The following is a 21995-nucleotide window of genomic DNA, read 5'->3' on the forward strand; positions in this document are numbered from 1 at the left end:
TGCTCCACTTGGCCGACCATGCTGTTCTACCTGGCCGACCAAGAATCAAGCATGGTCGGACAAAGAGCTTAACCACATGCCTTACAATTGCCCGGACATGGTGGGCAACTTCTAGGATCATTACCCTGACGTCTCAGCTACCACGCCGCCTGCAAATCTCACCTACCATCCTACCACATAACAAGGACAAACTGCAATACAACTACCAGACTTGACACCATCTATAATTCAACTATGCGAGAGTATGGACCTATCAAAGTCGTCTAATAATACCCTCCAGAGCCACAACATCCATCTCAACTATTATAAATAGGGATCTCCCCTCAACATGAAGTATCAATATTCCATCATTGCTTGTCATTATTATTTTCTACATACTTCTTGCCTCTCATTTATTGTTTCTGAGCATTACCTCTCCAATAAGCTTGATTGTCGGAGAACCTTTTCAGCTACCTCCACTGGCAAGTTCAAGTTAACCTCCATCCGAAGTCCAGAAGATCTCTTACCAGGACCTCCAGTCTGACTGAACCAATCATCCACACAAAGACATTTTTATTTCTACATTATTAATTAAAAATTTATACACATTCAATATATTATATATTATTCATTTGTATTATTTTTATATTAACTAAATATAAATAATAAATGATCAACGAATGCTATGTAAAAAAACTTCTCCTGAATACATTTTTTCTGTCCAAGATATATTGAAGTAGGAAGAAAAACACCCATGCTTATGTACTGTCCACAAAATCCATCCCAGAATGGCATCTGAATTCTGAAAGTGACAACTAGCATACCATAGTCTCAGTCACCAATCACCATCTTAATATGCAAACCACACACACAAAAAGTGTTTCAGTGGTTTAATGCCCAAATGGATAGAGAGAAAAACATAGCCTAATCAATCAGATAAGGTCCCAACAACCTAATACCCTATTGCATAATTAATCAACTGGAAACAACTCACGAAACTTGGCATAATACCTCATTAGCATTCACCAACCCCATATATTTTGTTTGGCTAATATTTAGGTTGCCATACAATGATTCACTCATAGTGTTCCATTCATCATATTCCTAGGTATCTGCTTTATCCCATCAAATGAGAGCCACAAAGTATCCTCTAAATCATATCTCTATTTTTCTCTATGAAATACTTCACCATTTCAATAGGATGTAAATACTATTTCCATATTTCAGAAGTCAACAAAGGCAGCAGAGGTTAAGTATTATTGTTGAAAATTATACGTCATCTTCTCTTGGCTGTGTTCCTGCAAATACTTTCACTTCAGTTTAGGAGTCAATCACATGCATTGTTTGCCCCTTGTAAATGAATGACTTCTTGTGTTATCACATCATCAACAACATCACAAATTAATGCAAGTTACTTATCTGCACCATAATGAAATTATATGTATCATAAACAATAAATTCTGATCCAATTTATTATGCCTATAATGATGTGTCCCTATAAAGCATGGGCTTGAATGAGCCACTTGGAGTAGTCAGTTTCTGAGATCCATTCACATTGATGCGGAGCTACCCTTGGAAGATTTTATTTTCTAACTCCTACTCACCCATTCTCTCAAAGTACATAAATCAATAATGGAGGATTGGAGATAAATCAATAAAGAAGGAAAGAAACCTTACCAAGAGAAAATCCCCTAGTCACATTTTTAAAAGAAATCAATAATTAAAACCCAGTTGCTTAGTAAGATCAGCTTTGAAAGGAGCACATAGGATGATCAAATTGATCATTACGGTCAGCCTAAACAAAAACATGTTGATTGAATTTCGCAATTGAATCTCAGAAGCCAAGCCAGGACTTTATACCATTAGTTACAACGTGACAAATTTAGAGAAAATCACGCACAATGTACTCAAAGTGTTAAAAAGAACAAGGAATAAAGAGACATGCGTCACATTCCAGTCTTGCGTAGTTCACTTGGTCCATGGGCGAAGTGGCACCTGTCCCCAAATGTGCATGAGCCTTTAGCAAAGTTTTCACACATTTTAGTCTTGAAGTTATTTGCTGGGGCAGAAGTCTGTGAAGTAAAGTTTTTCATTGGAGGTCCAGTGGCAGCAGAACTAACATTTAGAATAAGTTCATGAACCATTGCACTGGCTTGTTTGATCTGATCAAAACTGCCTTCAAGCTCAATGTTCCTAAGGTTAGGATCTGAGTCATGGTCCCTAATAGAAAGTTTTGCTCCAGTTACGCGACAAATTTGCTTAGAGTTGATGCCATTTTTTCCAATGACAGCACCAGCTAGAGATGCATTGATACTAATCTTTGCAGTAGCTGAGGCTCCAAAGCCAGCGGCAGCTCCATGAGCTTGAGGTGGGGGCTCAACTCGACCAGGAATCCTGTTGCTTTGCATTTGTCCAAAGCCACGAGGATCTTCATACGATGGGGCTGTAGGTTTGCCAAGCTCCCACTCACCATGGGCAAAGTGACATTTGTCACCAAATTTGCAACCTCCAGCTGAATTATACATTTTGCACAATCGGGTTTTAACAGCTGGGGGAGAAGACCCATCTGGGAAGGATGGTGGAGCAGCTGGATTTCTACCACCTTGTGGAATAGCAGGACTGTTACCGACATTTATCACCTGAGAAACAGCTTTGATGCCACCGGGAACATAATGCAGGAAATGACATCCCTCGCCAAATGGACAGCCAGAGGTACTGCATAATAGATGAAAATAGATGAGACATCAAACTAGCAACATATAGCCAACTAATTAGATTAGAAAAATTATAATGGACCTCAGTATAATGTCAATCCAGTTTGCTCAAGTATGAACCAAAACTTAATCCCCCACCCACCAAAAAAAACCTATGCTGCATGGTTGCAGCAAATTTAGTGTAGCAGAATATAAAAGGAAAGAGATCCAGACCCAGACAGTACATAACATATAAGATGTCAGCCTTGAAAATTTGAAGTCTTCTCACTACATAATGAAAGAATGAAGCATATAGCCAACTACTATGATTTCTCATAAAAGTAACAGACTCAGGCACGGTATATCTAATTCAAAAGAGGTACCAGACAACCATTCATCAAATAACATTGAAACCATATGATTTCTCATAAAAGTAACAGAAAACACGGGAGCTTACAAATATTAATCACAGTTCACAACTCCTGCAGCTTAAATACTAAATAGATGAAGATAAAGGATACACAATAACATGAGATAATGTGCCATTGAGAACCCATATAATGCATGTATCTTATCCCAAGTACTCAAGACATAGCCCTGTTCCTTTTTTGTTGAAGTTTACATATAATATATTGTCTTTTCTCTTTCTAGGTTAGAAATGAAGGTAATGGCTATTCCGGATTTTTGTTGCATCTAGGACCTTCCAGTAAAAGGATAAACAACATAAACAATCATTCACTGTGACCAGTTAAAACTGTCATAGGAGCAACGGCTTAAACTTGAGAGCAGACACAACTAACAAGCATTCATTCTTTGCAAGCAACTGAGACTTGCAATGTCCAAATGTACTAGATTACAAATTTACAACAACAACAACTAAGTCTTTATCCCACTAGGTGGGAATGTCCAAATGTACTAGATTAGTGAGAGGAATTTAAAGATCACATTTGATACTCGCAATGTTGACAACTAATAAAAACAATAGCACCATATATGCATGCAAGGGCCGTAACTAAGACATCAAACACTTATAGCACAACTAATATCTTCTAATGCAGAGAGCAACTAAGAAAATGGGGCAAAAGCACAACTTCTATTCCTTACAATACTATTACCAGAATTATGTCATCCACAATTCAAATACAACAACATCCAAGCCTTAGTCCCACTAGGTGGGGTTGGCCACATGGATCAACACAGTTCTTTTGTAAAATAAACACCACAAGCATGACATTTATTTTAGAACCAAGCTAATGAATATTATTGCTCTGCGTCATATTAATCAGATCATATAATGATATTTAAAATATTTAATTATGCTATAGGAATTATTAGTAAACTATTAAATATATACATTGTAGCTTAAAATTTTTACTACTCATTTCATAGCAAAATCTTATAGGTAAAAGCTAATTCATATACTATGTTGACTGCTGCCAATAATATACAATAAAGCAAACCTAATGCTTTGTGTCACCATCACACACTACATGCCACTGAAAAATGCAACTCCAATCTCACTGAATAACAGTTTTATACCACGTGCCAAAACTCAATGTTTTACCGTAAGAGTCAATACCACCTAGTGGGATTAAGGTTTGGTTGTTATTATTGTTGCTGATCAACATAAAAGTCAGCATGAACATAGCATAGGTTTGCTCAGCTTTAAATTGTTTTCAGAAGCAGGAGAAGGATGCCAAACTCTATATTCTACTAACTAGTTAGAATCAATCAAAAGGTGACCCAACAATTAAATCATATGATCAGATCAAACCTCCCAACATCCCACCCCCCTTTCAGCAAAAGAAATTTCTAAAGTTAAGACAGGATAACAGAAATATAAATGTAAGAGAGCCTCAGATGCAGAGCCATCACTGATATTAAACATGAAAATATGAAATCATTTAGCACATGCTTTCAATCATGAATAAATAGTTACTGAATAAGTGGAAAAACTTCATTAACATGTAAACCATAGGGATTCAAAAAATGAACCAGTACATATTTTTTTAAAATTCCGGATGGAAAAAAGGCAGGGATTAGCTAAAACTGTGTAGTGAGGTGGTCAAATTTTATGGAGATTTTTTGTCACAATTGCACTTCTATTTCTAGATCAAAGAAGCTAAGGTATCTGCCTGTGTCGAGAGAATAAGAGATGATGGGAGTTTTACAATTAGCTGAGAAGGATATGTCCAAAGCTAAGTTGCAAAATTTTAGCAACTTCAAAAACTTGATCCCAGTATGCTCATTCTAAAACTAATGGTTTGTGAATTTCTTTTGTTTTTGCGTAAATAGCCTTTGGATGGTACTAACTGTAACCTCCTCTTATTAAAAGTTGATGTCTTTTAATAGATGTTGGTCTCCAAACTGGAGTTAATCCTCAAATAATCAGCATATGCACTCACAAAATAAATAACAAACATATCAACAGCACATTACAGATAAGCAGTATAGTGAATACTGACATCAAAATATTATCATTATATGATGGAGACTTTTGACTGCCAGATAATTTCATGGTTTCCAAAGATAACCCAGAATGAAGTATTTTATGGATGCTTCCAAGCATCATTCCATTATGTTTTGTTATATTGATAGGCCATGTCTTAAGCCATGTACAGCTTAGTCATTTCATTTATCTGCATAAGACTTCTTTAGTTGCAAAAATTGCATACAACCATTATATGCAGTTCAATTTTTGCATCCCATAGAGCTGCTTTCAATTTATATATAGCCCGGCAAAGGTGCTTAAAGAAGTGATCGTGAGAACCAACAATTTCTGTTCATAGTCTTGTTATCATGATTAGAAGTAGAACCTGTATCACACAGCTTTAACTTCCCAATAATTCATTAGTGAAATGATATGGATTTTTCTTGCATAGATTGTGTATCAAATTATTTTCTTCAGAACATTACAAAATTTATACATATATATTGAATTGCATCTGGATTTAATTTTAGATAAGTTAAAGATTTGAACCTGAAAAACTTTGTGCATGGCTTCGATTTGCTTCCTAAACCAGATGTAAAAGACTCCGTTTCTGTTGAAGAGCATTAATTAAGTCCGCTCAGTTAAAATTTGTTGACTTTTTTATGCTTCAGCTTTAAATAACACCCAATAACCATTTGTTATCACTTTTCAATCGATATTTCAATTAAGAGGGTGTTTGGTTCAGATTATTTTAAGGATAAACATATGTTGCTGCTCCAAAACCATAACTTGCAGATGAAAACAACATAGCTGTTTTCTACGGGTATTTTTGGGTGAAAAAACACTGAATTTTTAGCTTGATCTTTGGGCATTAAGATTATATGATAAATCATAATATTTTTATTTTGGAATCTGAACCAAACAGATCCTAAGGCTACTACACATCACAACAACGGAGTGCAAAATTTATGATATGATGATAAAGAAGTGAATTATGTATCTTCGAAAATTATGTATCTTTTAGCCTTTTACATAAGATCTACGATCTACCCTATCTTCCTACTCAACTATTAATTATAAGAGTTTTCATGAGTATAAACACTGTAAAAGCACATAACATAGCATAAGAGAGAGAGAATGGGGGAAAAGACGAACCTGGCTTGAATTTCTTGGAGGCGCCATTGGTGTTGAAATGAGAAGCGGGTCTTACCCTCTTTCGATCCATAAATTAGAGGTTAGTTCGGGTGAGTGAATGAAAAGCGAAATTGAGAATAGAAGGGGTGAAGCAACCCTAGGGTAGGGTTCAAAGTTCCCAAACAGAGAATAGTACAACACAAGAATAAGGATGTGAATAGTTATATCCGTCTATCCTAACCCATCCTATCTTATCATATGTTATACACGTTGTGGTGAAGTGTTGTCTCAGACATTTCATATCAATCATATTATGTCACGTTAGTTAAAAAAAATTAAATATTCATAATTTTATCAATTTTATTATGATTGGACAGGGACGTGTATATCTCCATCCATGTATATTCACCCGAACCATGTGTATATGCACATTCTCATTATTAACCTTACAAAGAGTAATTTAGTTTGTGTTGTTGGATGATACAATAATTATAATTTAAAATTTTAATTATTAATATATACATTTTCTTTTTTTAATTTATAAATCTCTATATTGATAATTAACTGATGTTATATTATTTTAAATATATTCTAATTTCATCTTTACGTTAAAAAGTCATTGAAAACTATGAACTTAAGTGGAAGTGACATTATTTTGTCCCTTAACCTCCCCAACCAAACCTAATCCCTAAATTGACTTGGTTTCTATACATCTATGTTATGGATTTTTACATTGTGTTTATGCACTGATAGAGATTATGACAATAAGTCAGATACAAAGTATCCACAAGAAACAACAATAACGAATTGGGTATTTTTGGACTCATAAATAATTATGATTAGAGATTTTGAAAATTGTTGTTGGATGACTATAGGCCCAAGAAATAATGTATCAATATATGTATATATCAAAACTTTCAATTCATTCCTAAATATATATATATATATATATATATATATATATATATAGTAATATAGTTGTAATATGTTGTTAATCATAATTATGTGACCTAATGTTATTAAGTATTTATGTTGTGTTATTAATTCATAAACACAATATACTATTATGTTGATTAAAAATTATTACTGAACAAAATTTTCATCATAATATTAAAATAATGACTTTATTTTAATGTTTGATTGATTTAAATAAGTTGTATTTAATTAATAATTTAGATTATGTTTTATAGTTTTGTTTTTATTGTCCAAATAACCTATATGATTAAAGGAAACATATATATAATTACATAAATTGTTCAACTTTATTTTAAATATTTTCTGATTACTTATGTATCCAATGGATAACAAAAACATACAAATATCTATGAGGGTCCCAGCCCATAAATGAATGAACATGATGTGAAGTGCACTACCATAAAATAATTTAAACACTAGGGTCAAAATAAACTTATTTAGAAAATAAGACATAAAATAATTTAAACACTTAGTCATATCATATTATTGGAATAGTAAAGAAATTGGGCAAAGAAATAAACTTAATCAATTATTTATGAATAAAGCATATCATTTATAATATTGACCAAGAAGTGGGTATTTCGTTGTTATATAATAATTCTAAAAATACTCATAAAATTAAAAGAATGTAACTAATAACATACCAATTTAAATTCCGACAGCTATATAATTTTGTCCTCTCACCCTCCTTATAAAAAATGTCTACAAAAACAATTAAATAAAATAACAAATAACATATTATAAATGAATTAGATAACATAAAAATTGATCAATCTTTCTCAAATTATTGATGCTAGTATTAAAAAATTTGTTATCCTACCAGTGAAACAAATCAAGTACATGTGGGCGTTGATTCAAGTAGTACATGCTTGATTCCCCTTAAGCAAGAACTCGAGTTCGAATATTGTGAATGAAAAAATGTCTGCTCGGAGAGTTACCCATGCACGTGTGATGTTTGGGAAACAAAAAAAAAATCAATTACATGTACTAGGTATTTAACAACCTAAGTGTGTTGTTGTGGCCAAAAACACACGTGACACAATAATAAATACACGTACTAAAAACAAAGCGAAGTTGATATAATCTTCATTGTGAAAGCTTCTCTACCACCTTCAAAACCTGGTAGTAATCAATAATAGGAGGATGGTGTTGAAACAAATATTTAACAAAAAAACTTTCACAGGTGTTGGGTTGGGACAGTTTCTTTCTCTTCTCATCACTTCAACCGGTTTCACTTCTTCTCTTTTGGCTAAGAAAGGTTCATATTTCTCTTTCCATTCATTTTCTTCATTCTAATATATATGTATATATGCATGCATGTAATGTATATATGCACCCCTTTGAGATATTAAAATGTGGGTAATTCGAATTCTTAGTTAATAATACTCTTTTTGTTCTTTTATATAGGAATTGATGCACCAACTGCACAGTCATTTCTCAACTATGCTTTATTGGCAATTATCTATGGGAATATCCTTATATACAGAAGGAAACCACTCAAGGTTTTACCATCATGCTTTTTCATTTTGTCAATAGGTTTGCATTGATTTTCAAAACATGATGCAATGCCTTTTTCAATTAATTATAGGTTTCTTGTTTAGTTTGAGTTGAGATTGATTGAGATATAAAATATTTTCTAGACAAGTTTTTTAATGATATGTGGATGCTAACTTCCTTAAGTGGGGCAAGACTAGGTGTATTCACCCTCTCAAACCTCGGTGTGAGCCTCGTGTACTTGACTGCCCTTTTTATCTTCTGCTAACCTACAATCCGATGTATTTTTATCGGGTGTAGTAAGGGTTGGCATTTCTGGTATGTTATACAATTAACCCCTTTCTGTGTGCTCGCTAAAGAAAGGATGAAACTGTAGAAACAACACTTGAAGGGGATAGAAAGAGACAACAAATGTGCAGGGCCATTGAGTTGCTTGTATAGCGAAGTTTTTGAGGTGACGTTGTATAGTGAAGTTTATGTAGCATTGCACTAAATTGATTAGTGGGGAAGCATGGTATATCAAATTGCATACCACATTACGTGATGCAGCCACAATACTGCAGTTGCGATGACAGCTGCAACCGCATCACACTGCAATTGCGGTGTGACACCGAATCACAGTGATACGACCACAACAGGCCACAACATAACAGCATTTGGGCCGTATCAGGCTGCAACGCAATCGCATCGGGCCGTATCGATATCAAAAATATGTTTTACTCACAAAATAATTCACACCACAACAGCCATAATCCACATCGAACAGCCGTAATGACCACAATCACAGTAACCACAACAGCGATTGTAATCGCGACGGCAACTGCAATTTAAAACAGTGCAAGTACATTGTGCCTACCAATATGCTCCATATGCTTCTGTTTCTGAAATGGATATTGTGGGCTAAAATATCTTAGCTGATTTTCAATTATTCCAAATATTAACCATAATCCCACTCCCACTAATCTACAAATTTTGACAATGTTATTGTGATGTTTGTTTTTTTAGCATGAGACATGATATTCCTTAACTTCATATCTGGTAAAAGAAATGAACAGGGTGCTGCCATGAAAAAGTTATACTGATATGCTCTTTTTAGTCTTATCTCTGTTTTTGTTTTGAATATAAATGTTTTAAGACAGTCATATTAAATTCATATGGTACTTATGCAGGTAAAATGGTATTACTACATAATTCTTGGAATAATTGATGTTGAAGCAAATTTTCTTGGTAAGTGTTTCTAATGGCAGAAATATAATATTACATAGAGAGTATTGTTGAAACTAATATATTTGTATAGGAATTGAAGTTTCATGAGGAACCCATAGGTCCAAAGTTTAATTATGCAAATCTAGATTATTGCAGTTTAACTTCAATCCTTTTTTTCCCTAGTATATGTACTACTGATGGACCCTTTCTGTTTATCAAAATGAAGGAAATAACTTTCTGTTGGATGATATTACTTTTGATTATCTAGAAGCTAATTGTTATCTTATGAACAGTTGTGAAGTCGTATCAATTCACATCACTCACAAGCGTGATGCTACTCGACTGCTGGTCGATTCCCTGTGTCATCCTTCTGACATGGGTTTTCTTAAAAACAAGATATAGATTCAAGAAGCTAACTGGTGTAGCTGTTTGCATTGCTGGCCTTGTCCTGGTTGTATTTTCAGATGTTCATTCAGGCGACCGAGCAAGTGAGTAGCTTCGTCTTTTTACGAACTTTGATATTGTCACCTATATCTTCTGTGGTATATATAAACACTTATATGCACTCAAATGAGTACATTTAAGAGGGAAAGTGCGTGTGCTGTAATCATCTTTGTTATTCATGATCATTTGCCTAAGTGCATTTTGATCCCGCGACACTTATCATTTTTTCTGTGGTAGTTATCTTATGTTTATATGTACATGTTATAGATGGAAGCAATCCCTTGAAAGGGGACCTTATTATTATTGCTGGTGCTACATTGTATGCTGTCAGCAATGTCAGCGAGGTAAGTTGATCACACTTCTGCTTTGGGCTAGAATACTTTTTCTAAATGAGCTTGAACCTGGCCTTTTGACCGACAAATAAGAATATTTCGCATTTCGACTCATCCTTGAGAATTGAGATGCTCCCACATGATTCATCCACACATGGCAGTGGATATTAGTATTTCATTTTTTTCTGTAATCTCTTTTGTCACCATTATTCTTTCCAACTGCAGGAGTTTCTAGTGAAAAATGCTGATAGAGTCGAGCTCATGGCAATGTTGGGTCTCTTTGGTGCCATTTTCGGGGCCATTCAAATGTATCCTTTAAATTGATTTTACTGTGAATTGAAACTAAGTTTCTTCAGTTGAACAAATTTTCTTAGATTACTTTATGTCTACTTGTTTATCCAGATATCTATGTCTTCAAACCTGTGCTTTACGAAATTTGCATGGAGGAATCCATTTTTTGTCATTTGCTTGGGCTGAAACCTTTTTTGCAGCATTTATCGTCTCTTATTTATTTGATCTTGAAATGCATATTCATTCTGTTGCATAACTCAAGTGTATTTGCACAATGATTAAAGAAATCAAGCTATGTCATAATCATATTGTCATAAAAGACACATATTTATTAGTTTTGTTTTCTCTGGTTTTGACCTTAATGATTAATACAGAAGCATATTTGAACGCAATCAGCTCAAATCTATTCATTGGACGTCTGGGGCAGTAAGCACTCTCTCTCTCTCTCAAACATACATACACTAGCTAAGATGCCTACAAGTTGCTATTCTCATATTTACATGTATGTTTTGTCGGTGAATCGTTTTTTTTAAAACATCTGAGATAGAAAATTGATTCAGTTGGTGGATCATATCCTTATATAGATGTTAAGAGACCTCTTCATAGGAGTCACAGCTCTTGATGCATATACCCTGCATGCTCTTTGATCCGAGCGTTCAAGCACCCGAAACTGACTGCTCAAGCATGTATGCTCCAGAGAACATTGTTCTTTGCTCTCCTGTCACATGCTTAAGCACTGATAAAAGGAATGTGTAGGTGTTCAAGTTAAAAATCCAGACTCTTTTCTGGGTTGAGAGTGCTTACACACCCAAAGATTGATTTCGCAATCATGGAACGGAATAATGAATTTGGTCATAATGATATTTAGGAATCTACACTATAGAACACATTACAGTTGTTGTGTAAAATCTTTCAAATATATTCATCTGGTATTTCTGGATCCTCAGCTTCAAGAAGTTCTTGAAATATTATTATTCATGCTCATTTCTTTTAATGTTGATTTCAGGTGCTTCCTTTTGTTGGATTTTCATTGGCCTTGTTTACGTTCTACTCTTTAGTACCTGTCCTGCTTAAGGTGTGGATTCAAACTTCAACAACTTTGTGGCTTCTATTTGGAAATTTATTTGTTATTATCAACGGCAACAACCAAGCCTTTAACCTGAGTGATGTCGGATATTTGTTATTATGAATGAAATAAAATGACACTAATGGATTGATGGAAGTAATAAGAGACATAAATATCACTGCACTAGTATTTTAAAACATGTGCTGTTTTTTATGTCACAGATCCATGGTTCCACTTTGTTAAACTTGTCTCTGTTGACCTCTGACATGTGGGCTGTCTTAATTCGCATCTTTGCTTACCATGAGAAGGTTTGTCAGCAACCTCTATCGTCTCTATTTTTCCATGCAGAATATCATAGTCGATGTGAGTCGCGCGTTTCTAAAGTTGATTTTGCGTTACAGGTTGACTGGATGTACTATGTGGCCTTCGTTGCTGTTGTTATTGGACTTATCATCTATTCTGGGTATGTAATTTCACATTTCGGAAACATAAATTGCTCTATCTGAAAATTAATGATCGCAACTCGCTCAGCTAGTTCTGGCATGTTATTTGCATAATCCATCCTCGGAGTTCAATATCATGAGCAATGTCGACTGTGTTAGGGGTTTATGTTGAAATTTGAGGTATAAATCAACAATATGTTGTGCTGATCAAGTTTTAGCTAGGCCATTTGCTCTAATCTGTTAATACTGCTTCCCGATAGTTATAGAAAATGCCTTATGCTGATTGATTGTTTGTAGTTTGTAGTTTTGCCATTTTCTGCAATCGATATTCATTGGTTAGTCATGTTTGTTCCTAGCACTAGTAGAGATTTTGTGCATGCTTATAAATTCGTCTTCGAAAAGACACATATGCATGTTCCAACAGCCGAAAGATACTTTTGTTACACGCTTATAAATTCGTGTTCGAAAAGACCTACCTGCATGTTTGTGCCTATTGTATTTGTATGTAGCCTTAAGCTAATGTCTCCAAAAAGTAGTAATCTGATATCTCTAATAAAGCAAGTGTATTTGGTGATCTGATTGCAGAGGTGACAAAGATGAGAATCATGAGTCTTCTCCTTCTAACCGAATCCGACTAGATGAAGAAACCAACTCCGGAATTAATAGTAAAGGAACAGGGACTGTAAGCTCAAAAATCTAAGTAGCTTAAGAAGGTGATTCAGTAGTAGAGGTGCATACAAGAAAGTGAAGTAATCATGATGAAGAATCTCCTACAAAGATCCATAGCTCCTCCAAAGCTGAAACACAAGTACACCATATTTCACCCACTTCAAGGAGTTGACTTATTTATTTGACAACCTTTGAAATTAATAACCAATATTTGTTATTCAGTCATATGTTGCTAAACAAAGTAGCATGGATTGAACATGGTTCTAAATGTTAGGATTTGGGTACTAACGCATAAACAATAAAGTGATTAAATTATAGGACGAGTATATTTTTTATAATGTTTTATCTACTACAAGTTTTAACAGATTTCATATATCTTTGGAGTGAGGCAAGATATATGACTTAGCAATACTTAGCAACAAAACTATGTGTTTCCCTTGGACATGTGACTTTTTAATCCACTGATATCACTGTATTTTAACATCAGTTGGTGTATTGTTAAATTTGATATTTCTAATGACAATTGCAATACATTAGTGTTTCTGCATATGACTTACATTTTGTATAGATAGATCTCATGTGTTCCAAAGTCTCCCTATGTATGAGTATGAGTATGAGTATGAGCATGACAACTATTTCCTAGTTAAATATTGTCTAGTGACCGATGAGAAAAAATTATACACAGATAAATTTCAGAAATTTGATTAGAGTGTCACTACTTTTGCACTTTACAGATTAAGGTATATCAATCTAGACCTATAAATATGACCATTACACATCATTTTATATTAAGATTCAATCTAGATCCATACACTTTAAAATAGAAAAGGCTCACCTTATGCTTCGAATTAGGCTAGACAAGGAATAACCCAACCCAGAGTAAGGTTATTCTATCCGGTAGTACATCATAGCCACTGATGCCATAAAGCACCTACACATATGTGACCTTAAAGAATGGAAATGGTACTTATGAAATACAAGAATAAGCATACATCACAACAACGGGTCTAAAAATACATGTATTGTTACTTGCAGTGGTAGCAATTGTATTGGCATGCCATCTCTAAGCTTGTATCAAAAATAATACTTTACCTTGCTATCTATGTATAATGTGCAATCTCATACACTTAACATTGCTATCTATGTATAACAATAACCTCATCGGTAGCCGCCACCGCCATAAGGCTGTTGATGTTGGGGATAACCAGCTGATCCTGTTCCCATCATGGGGTTATTATAATTACCTGTTAAGTTAATATCGGACCCGGGAGGTGGTTGCATCTGGACTCCTTGCCCCATACCCATACCCATTGGTGCATTAATACCTCCATAACTTCCCATCCCCATACCAATACCAACACCAGGGCCACTGCCCATACTCATTCCCATCAATGGGTTTGGTGAAGGTCTGAGTGCACCAGCGCCAGTCCGGCCTATACCTGAGCTGGATCCCATGGCTTTACCCATGGTTATAGTTGATGTTACGGCTGTCGTGGTTGGCTTCTCCATCCTCTTTTCCTTCCTATTGATGGCATCAAAATCAATTCCAATATCTGATAATGGATTTATTTTAGCTGCACATAAGGAAAGATCAGATCAACAATCTAACTCGAGCTTTGCTATGGAAACTGAAATGTTAAAAACAGTAGGGTGGGTTTGAGAAGGTAATAAGCACCCACCTCCAGATATATTCAAATTAACTAGTCCCCTGCTGAGTGTATCATTCCAAACTGTTGATTTTGTCTCAAACTTGTCTTTGGAAGGTTGAGAAACTATAGAATTTGATCCACCAAATGGTGATGGTTGATGGGTAGAGGGAGCTGCATTTCCTTGTGTAATGAAGTTTCCACTGTTGAACTTTGATGCTTGACCAGTAGAGAACTGAGAATCCAAATGAGAAGTACCGTGAGCAGTAAATCCTCCTTGCTGTGGAAAATAGTTTGCGCTCTGTGACGACTGCCCTGTTGGAGCTTGGGGAGCCATGTGCGAAGGAATAGGCGCTGTAGATCCTTGAGGCAGAAACATGTCAGAAGCTCCTGGAGTCAGAGATCCAGCCTGAGACTGGAATCCACCATACATATGACCACTTGGCTGTGTAGGTTGACCAGCATGAGCTGAGAAGGGTTGCTGTCCAGGTTGACCGGCATGAGCCGAGAAGGGTTGCTGCCCAGGTTGACCACCATGAACTGAAAAGGGTTGCTGCGCATGTTGACTGCTGGGGGATGAAAAAGGTGGCTGTAACGGTTGGCCACTAGGAGATGTAAAGGCTTGGTGTCCAGATTGACTGGCATGAGCTGAAAAGGGTTGCTGTACATGGCTGGTGGGAGATGAAAAAGGTGGTTGTATCGGTTGGCCACTAGGAGCTGAAAATGAAAAGGCTTGAAGTGCAGGTTGACTGGTTGGAGCTGAGAAACCTTGCTGTGTAAGTTGGCCAGATTGTACAAAAGAAGTCTGTGATGCAATTTGCCCAAATGGAGCTGAGAAGGAAAGTGAAGACTGTGAATCAGGAGGAGCTGAATTCTGCTGTGAAGTCATCCCAGGCAACGGTGCAGGAGGGAGAATGTCTGCAAGAATATCAGTTTCCTGTGGTGGAGTGGAAAAATCTTGAGATACAAACTGTGTGTTTGTTGAGAAAGACTGGGTGTCACTGGCACCAGATGTAGAGAATGGTACAACAGAAAATGAGTCTCCAAACCCAAAGTTAGATATTGCTTCTACATTAGGACCACTTGACTGAGATGGTTCAAGACTATGATGTGTCTGGGGTTGAGATGGAGCAGTTTCGGTGGAAGGAATAGCCTTAAATGGTGTATCACCAAATGGATCCTCAAAAGACTGCCAAAAGTCAAATAAACATGTATTATTTCAATGAGGGTTAACAATAAGTAACTAATTCTCATTAAAGGAAACGAGAGGGAGTACACAGTACTTTACTGTATACTAAGATGCAGAAACATTTAAATGATTATTCTAAGCATAAGCAGCACAATATAGATTTGCCCTTTATAGAAACATGACACTTCAAATTTTCAGAATTCCATGTACTCATTGTGGTCCACAAACAGAAGGGATAGTAATGATTATGCTTACATTTCTTAACGAGAACTGATTCACCTACTTGTTTACAGTCAGGCATGCAATATCAGGAGGTACAGGGACAAGGAAATAAAGTAAAATACTAGAAGCATTCGGGGGGGGATTCAAATACTTTCTAACACTAGAAGGTAGAAATTGTCAAACAAAATCCAACCTGATTGAAATTGTTGGATGTGGATGGTGCTGCTGCAAAGGATGCTGTTGAATCAAGGTCTATATTGCCTTCAAGGGTTGTGGTTGCTGAAGAAGGCACTGGAGGCAATGACTCTGACAGGGAGCCGAATAAGTCTACTTCAGCATTATTAGCAGTGGCAGGGGCAGCTAAGAAGAAACATAAAGATAACATAAGTATATAGCCTAACAAATATTACTTGCAAAGAAAGTACCATCAAAACCTTGATGTCATCTCTTGAAGATGTCAACATTACGCTAAAACCCCAAAAGGCTAATGTTGATGACTTCATCAAATCTGAATTAGTGTCATGCCACTGATTTTCACCAAACCAGAGTTGGATTAAGTGTTATGTCTTGCCATACAAAATAGTTGAACATTCTCTAAAAAACACTTTCAAGATCCAACCAGTTCCATAATATGCTTCTCAATCACAACTTAAAATACATAAATGGAAATAAATGCATTTATAAGGCTCACTGGTGAACAGGAAATTTCGCTCAATATTTAATTGAGGGAAATTCACCTTATTAGTGAATCTCGAGATTCAGTTTCAAAAGTCTTATAAGACTGGTCTATACGGCAATCAGTCCCATTATACAATCTACTACTACCACACTGATCAACATTCAGCACCTATCTCACTATCATTGTTACCCGATCACCTAAGCACTAGTGGTATGCTGAAAAATGCCTCATACTTTCACAATTCTAGGGATCTGAGCAAGAATGAGAATCTGAGAGAAAATGAGAAAGAGAATCTGTAAATCTTCAGCTGAATTAACCGAACCACAATAGCTACAGTGCTGAGTATTTATACATAGGGTCTACAACATCTAACCAACTGAACATGGAATGTTATAACTGTATAAACCGGAACACTCCTTTCTAAACTACTTTATCATACTGCAGCATACTCTTATAACAGATACAGTCAACAATTTTCTAAATGCTATGCCAACTAAGAAGAGTATAAGACGATAAAACCACATAAATAGGTATAGGAGCAAAACATATACACACTCAGGACTTAAACAGGTTTTGAAATGAAAACTCCACTTGTAATGAGAGTCGTGCAAGGAAAACTACAAACACAGTCAACTCCCAACTTTCAAACCAACAGTTAGTGTAGCAACCTCATAGTCCCACCTATACCTCTCTGGCAAAGAGGATATCCTGAATAAGAATTTAATGTGCACAATAACAAATACTATAAAAAATATTTCAACTGCAACATGTGCAAGATTACTTCAAAACAAGAAACAATCAGGAACTGTTAAAAGCATATTGAGGAGCAACATATCTGCATTCTGTAAAGAACTTTTCACACCTGATGCAGGACCACGAGGATCAAATTCATCAAAGCCCTCAACTTCCTTGTTTCCAGGTGCAGAGGTAGTGGCAGCAGCTGTTGCTTTAGTTGGACTATCCTTCATAAGAGAAGATCCCGGTGGAGCAGAGGGTTGTTGTGGATTATCACTTACAGGAAAAGAGCCTTTTGGAGCAGATGCTGCTGAAGTTTCTCCATCCCTGGGATAAAGATAATATTAGTAACAAATTCCTTTAGCAAATAATGATGTCCGTATCATTAAATTCACACCTCCCATTGTGTGTAGGAGGACTTCGGGATTCACCAACAACTTCTTCATAACTAGGAGGAGTGCAAGTAATTTGCTCAGAAAGTTTCCGTTCTAGCCTGTTTATTATAAAGCATACGGTCAATGTCAATCTAAATAATGATTGGCAGCAATATGCATGATATGACGGGTTGATAAGAAAAAGCATTATATGGCAGCAAGCGAATGAGAGAGAACGGACATCTATATGAATAAATTACCTTCCTTCCAGCGAACGATCTTCAGCTTTAGCACTGCTACCTCTGACAAATGCATAGAATTGGTTAGTAGTGTGAATGAGGTTCATCACAGCCATAATACACAGTGATTCCCATGTTTTCATGATAATGAGAATGCAAGTTAAAAAATATGGTATCACATCCTCAACTGAACTTCATTAATCAGTGATGCCACAGAAAGACCTCAAACGAGAATATTCACCAGATTGATGTCACTCTGAAAAGACCGGATCCATTCTGGCTTGAACCCATGGTGAGATGAATTGGCTCATTGACCGCAACTCACATTGAAGTTCTTTATTTTAGAGTCAACACGAAAAAGGTAATGACATGAGAACCTTTACAATTGTGCAATTTATTCCGTCTTAAATTAATTAAGGATATACATTCAAACGAGACTGGTTTTTGAATGGATTAGATTCTCAGTGAAAAATGATTATGTTGTAAAGCTAAAGATATAGACTTTTGATTCCCTTCAAAATGAAAGGTACCAAAAATTAACCGATGAAGATTGAAAAGCTACAAAATCCAGTAGGTTGAAGCACTAACATAAAATGTATATGATAACATGAAAGCTATAATACAAAACTAAATGAATATTTAGAACTTCAACACTAAACTACTTCAGGTTATTTGAGAAAAAACTATTTATCAAAACAATATCTCATTCAGATATAGACTTGTACCGAGATGAACGTTGACCATCATCATCATAACCACGATCATGATCTCTATCAGAACTCCTGCTTCTTGAGCCATATTGATAATCTTCAAAACTTTGATTTCTTCCACTGTACTCATCATTCCTGTACCCATCTTTGCTAGAGTGTTTTTCATAATCTCTGCCATAACGATCTCCATCACGACTATAACGATCTCCATCACGACTATATCGATCACCATCTCTAGAGCCCCATTCTCTTTCTCTGCCATAACCAGAACCACTTCTATCTTCCTCTCTGCTTCCATAACTATCATTGTTATATCTATCACCATAGGCTCCACTGCTTGAATATGAACCTGGTCTAGGCATCCCACCTGCTGAATTGTTGTGAAACCTGGTAAATCATATAGGGGAATTACATATCACCCGAAATTTAGAAACCCTCATGCATATATAGCTATGTAGTATTTCTACACTGTTATGTTAGATACATAATCTAAAAATACAGGAAATTGAAACGCTGGCAAGTGGCAATGGATATCATAAAACTCAGGAGGGAGGGAGAGAGAGAGAGAGAATATCTACTTAACAATGTCTAAAATTCCTAAAGAAGGGGGTATATAGCAAAGTTGAAAATATCAACAACAAAGAAAGTTATTGAGAAGAGAATTACTTGTCCCTGTTAGCAGCAGCCTTCTGTCTAACCTCTATGATTCTTTCTTTATCATTCACGAGGATAACGAGACTCTCTGATTTCTTCCTGACATTGTTTCCCTGGTCTCTTCCACTGGAATCAAGATATTGAAAATTGGACAATGTCTGTTCACATGTAATTTACAACATTATAAAGTTTCTTTCTAACTTTTAGTTCATTTCAACAATACTAGAGACCTGTATGGCAATTAATGAACACTACATAAATTTTAAGTACAAATGACAAAACGGAAATTACCGATATTTGATAGGCATGTTCTTTAATTTCCTCTATGACTCGTTCTGACCCATGGCCCACCAAATACTCTAGTACCGTCAAGGCCTGTTACCAACAGTTAATATATAAACAAAACCACAACTCAATCCTACAAGAGTATAATCAGCAGTAAATGCAAATGATATATTAGCTAGGATTCTCAACAGTCAACAGGCAAGAAAATAACCCATCATGATTTCAATGGTGTATTAAGACAAATTTCATAAATGGTTTACTTCATTGAAGTCTTGAGGTGACTAAAGAGGGCAATGGCAGAAAAAAATAATTTCCTAGGAGTAACTACAACTAGAACATAAAATAGTTCTAGGAAAACCTTGTAGACATGCCGCCAATTCTTGCCAGTGTCATTAATCCGCTTCCAGATTACTGCCATGATCATTTGATATTCATGACTGCAAGGAAGCCCAAAAATGAGGTTATTCTTAAGAAAATATACAATAATACAATACCAAGCATAAAATATAGAGCTTAAAGCTCACTAGTTTCTAGATGCCTGAGCAATATCTGCAAGAAGTGAACCATGAGGACCCCATGCTTCATTGCTGGTAGCATCAAGAACCTAAGAGAGGAGAGAAACAGTGGTTCTGATTAAAAGTTGCATAATAAGATTATAATATGTACTAAATTTGAAGACAGACAACAAACAATTTCACATGCAAATATGATAGAACACTAAAGTAAGATTTCACACAAGTCCCCATAGCAAGTATCTGGCTCTGAGTTGTTCAATCATAGTTATACAGTGAATGCTCAAAGAACATATTTACCTTCTGTTCTATGCCAGGAACTTTCAACACTTTCTTATTTACTCCTCTTTTGCTGCAAGAATACAACAGAGATAATAAAACATTTACGAAATAGGGTTGGGTTCTGAAATGGTAATAAACAACCAAAATAGAAGTTATAGTATAGCTATTACATCTTCAACTATGCATTAATAAACAGTTATACTTACAGGTCCCTAACTGTTTGACCAATGGCCTTCTTCATTTTAGCTGGTTTTCACTAGAAATTACGTCCCAGTGCCACAAACTGAACCCTGCTTTGAACAAACTACAAATAACAATCACTACAAATTGTTTTCATTTGCTGGTACAGGAAAAGCGCAGACTTTCTCAACAATAACGTAGCGGTTACTTGAATGCTAAATAAAAAATTTCAGGCTATGTTCTTTTTTGTACTAACATCAATGTATAGTTATAAATAAAAAGATCCCAATTAAACAGAAACTTGATTTTTTATTTATTAAATAAGTTAGAAGCAGTATTAAGCAAAATTTTATGTCTTTACTTCTTGAGTGCAACATCAAAAATCAACTAGAGCTGAATGCCCAATAACAAGGGAATAATGAACATCAGAATCTGAAAATTAGTCTTAAATGAACTTTCAGAGATTAATCTTAATTCTCAAACATACAAATGAGCCAGACACTACTATCATGGCAATTAAAGTTCAAACAATCACAGATTCTACAATTACACATTGAAAGACATAAAAAAAATAGCTGCAAACGAAATCATAGACAAAAAAAAAATCATGACACCGAAAATTCATTCAATTAAATTTGAATTGGAAAGAACAAATAAAAACTAAGAGGGGCAACATAACTAAATATAAATCCAAAGCTAATAATTCCATGAAATGATTATAAATGTTGACTAACCAAGGAAGAAGAAAAGAAAATCACATTTTTCTCCAACCCCAAGAAATGATATGATAAGTCAAACCCACAACAATGTTGACATGAAATATTTAGAATTGAGATAAAAAGTGAAGAAATTGGAACAAATCCAGATCCGGGTATGTGAAAAATGATATCGAGCCTGATCCAATTAAGAAAGTGAATGTATGAGGATAGAGAATATATAAAGATTGGAAATCTTGAAGAGCATTGATATCTCAATTCTTCTGGAAAAATAAAATAAAATTAGGAAAGACTCTGATTTTCTCAAGCTTCTGAATAAGGTAAAAGGATATAGAGTCAGAAAATAATAGATTTTCTTGGGGAATAATATATTTAGAATTTAGTTAACATAAATTTTATCCATTTAGAAGGTACT

At 35.3% G+C, this 21995-nt stretch overlaps 3 protein-coding genes across 9 annotated transcripts; 1 reads left to right on the forward strand and 2 right to left on the reverse strand.

The window, feature by feature from the left end:
• On the reverse strand, positions 1745-6469 carry LOC109336560 (zinc finger CCCH domain-containing protein 14-like). The gene is made up of 3 exons (XM_019573233.1): positions 6259-6469; positions 5653-5713; positions 1745-2694 (listed from the first exon to the last, which is right to left on the reverse strand). Exons 1-3 carry the CDS (start codon positions 6326-6328, stop codon positions 1926-1928), a joined length of 900 nt encoding a protein of 299 aa, XP_019428778.1. The 5' UTR covers positions 6329-6469; the 3' UTR covers positions 1745-1925.
• Positions 8317-13477, forward strand: LOC109336559 (solute carrier family 35 member F1-like). The gene is made up of 11 exons (XM_019573232.1): positions 8317-8470; positions 8620-8714; positions 9876-9933; positions 10206-10400; positions 10624-10700; positions 10914-10996; positions 11354-11405; positions 11986-12054; positions 12267-12353; positions 12447-12508; positions 13074-13477. Exons 1-11 carry the CDS (start codon positions 8356-8358, stop codon positions 13186-13188), a joined length of 1008 nt encoding a protein of 335 aa, XP_019428777.1. The 5' UTR covers positions 8317-8355; the 3' UTR covers positions 13189-13477.
• On the reverse strand, positions 14100-21894 carry LOC109336403 (clathrin interactor EPSIN 3-like). Of its 7 annotated transcripts, none has more exons than XM_019572978.1 (14): positions 21759-21894; positions 20891-20974; positions 20703-20754; positions 20415-20494; positions 20249-20327; positions 19897-19980; positions 19618-19763; positions 18967-19338; positions 18263-18304; positions 18026-18121; positions 17756-17955; positions 16408-16574; positions 14837-15992; positions 14100-14731 (listed from the first exon to the last, which is right to left on the reverse strand). In XM_019572978.1, the coding sequence occupies exons 2-14, from the start codon at positions 20923-20925 to the stop codon at positions 14316-14318; spliced, it is 2925 nt and encodes a 974-aa protein (XP_019428523.1). In that variant the 5' UTR covers positions 20926-20974; positions 21759-21894; the 3' UTR covers positions 14100-14315. The 7 variants fall into 7 exon arrangements, with proteins under 7 accessions (XP_019428523.1, XP_019428522.1, XP_019428521.1 ...); XM_019572977.1 differs by having other exon boundaries at positions 20891-20988; XM_019572976.1 differs by having other exon boundaries at positions 20891-20995.

Source organism: Lupinus angustifolius, chromosome LG20, assembly GCF_001865875.1.
Source record: "Lupinus angustifolius cultivar Tanjil chromosome LG20, LupAngTanjil_v1.0, whole genome shotgun sequence".
NCBI classification, from domain to species: domain Eukaryota; kingdom Viridiplantae; phylum Streptophyta; class Magnoliopsida; order Fabales; family Fabaceae; genus Lupinus; species Lupinus angustifolius.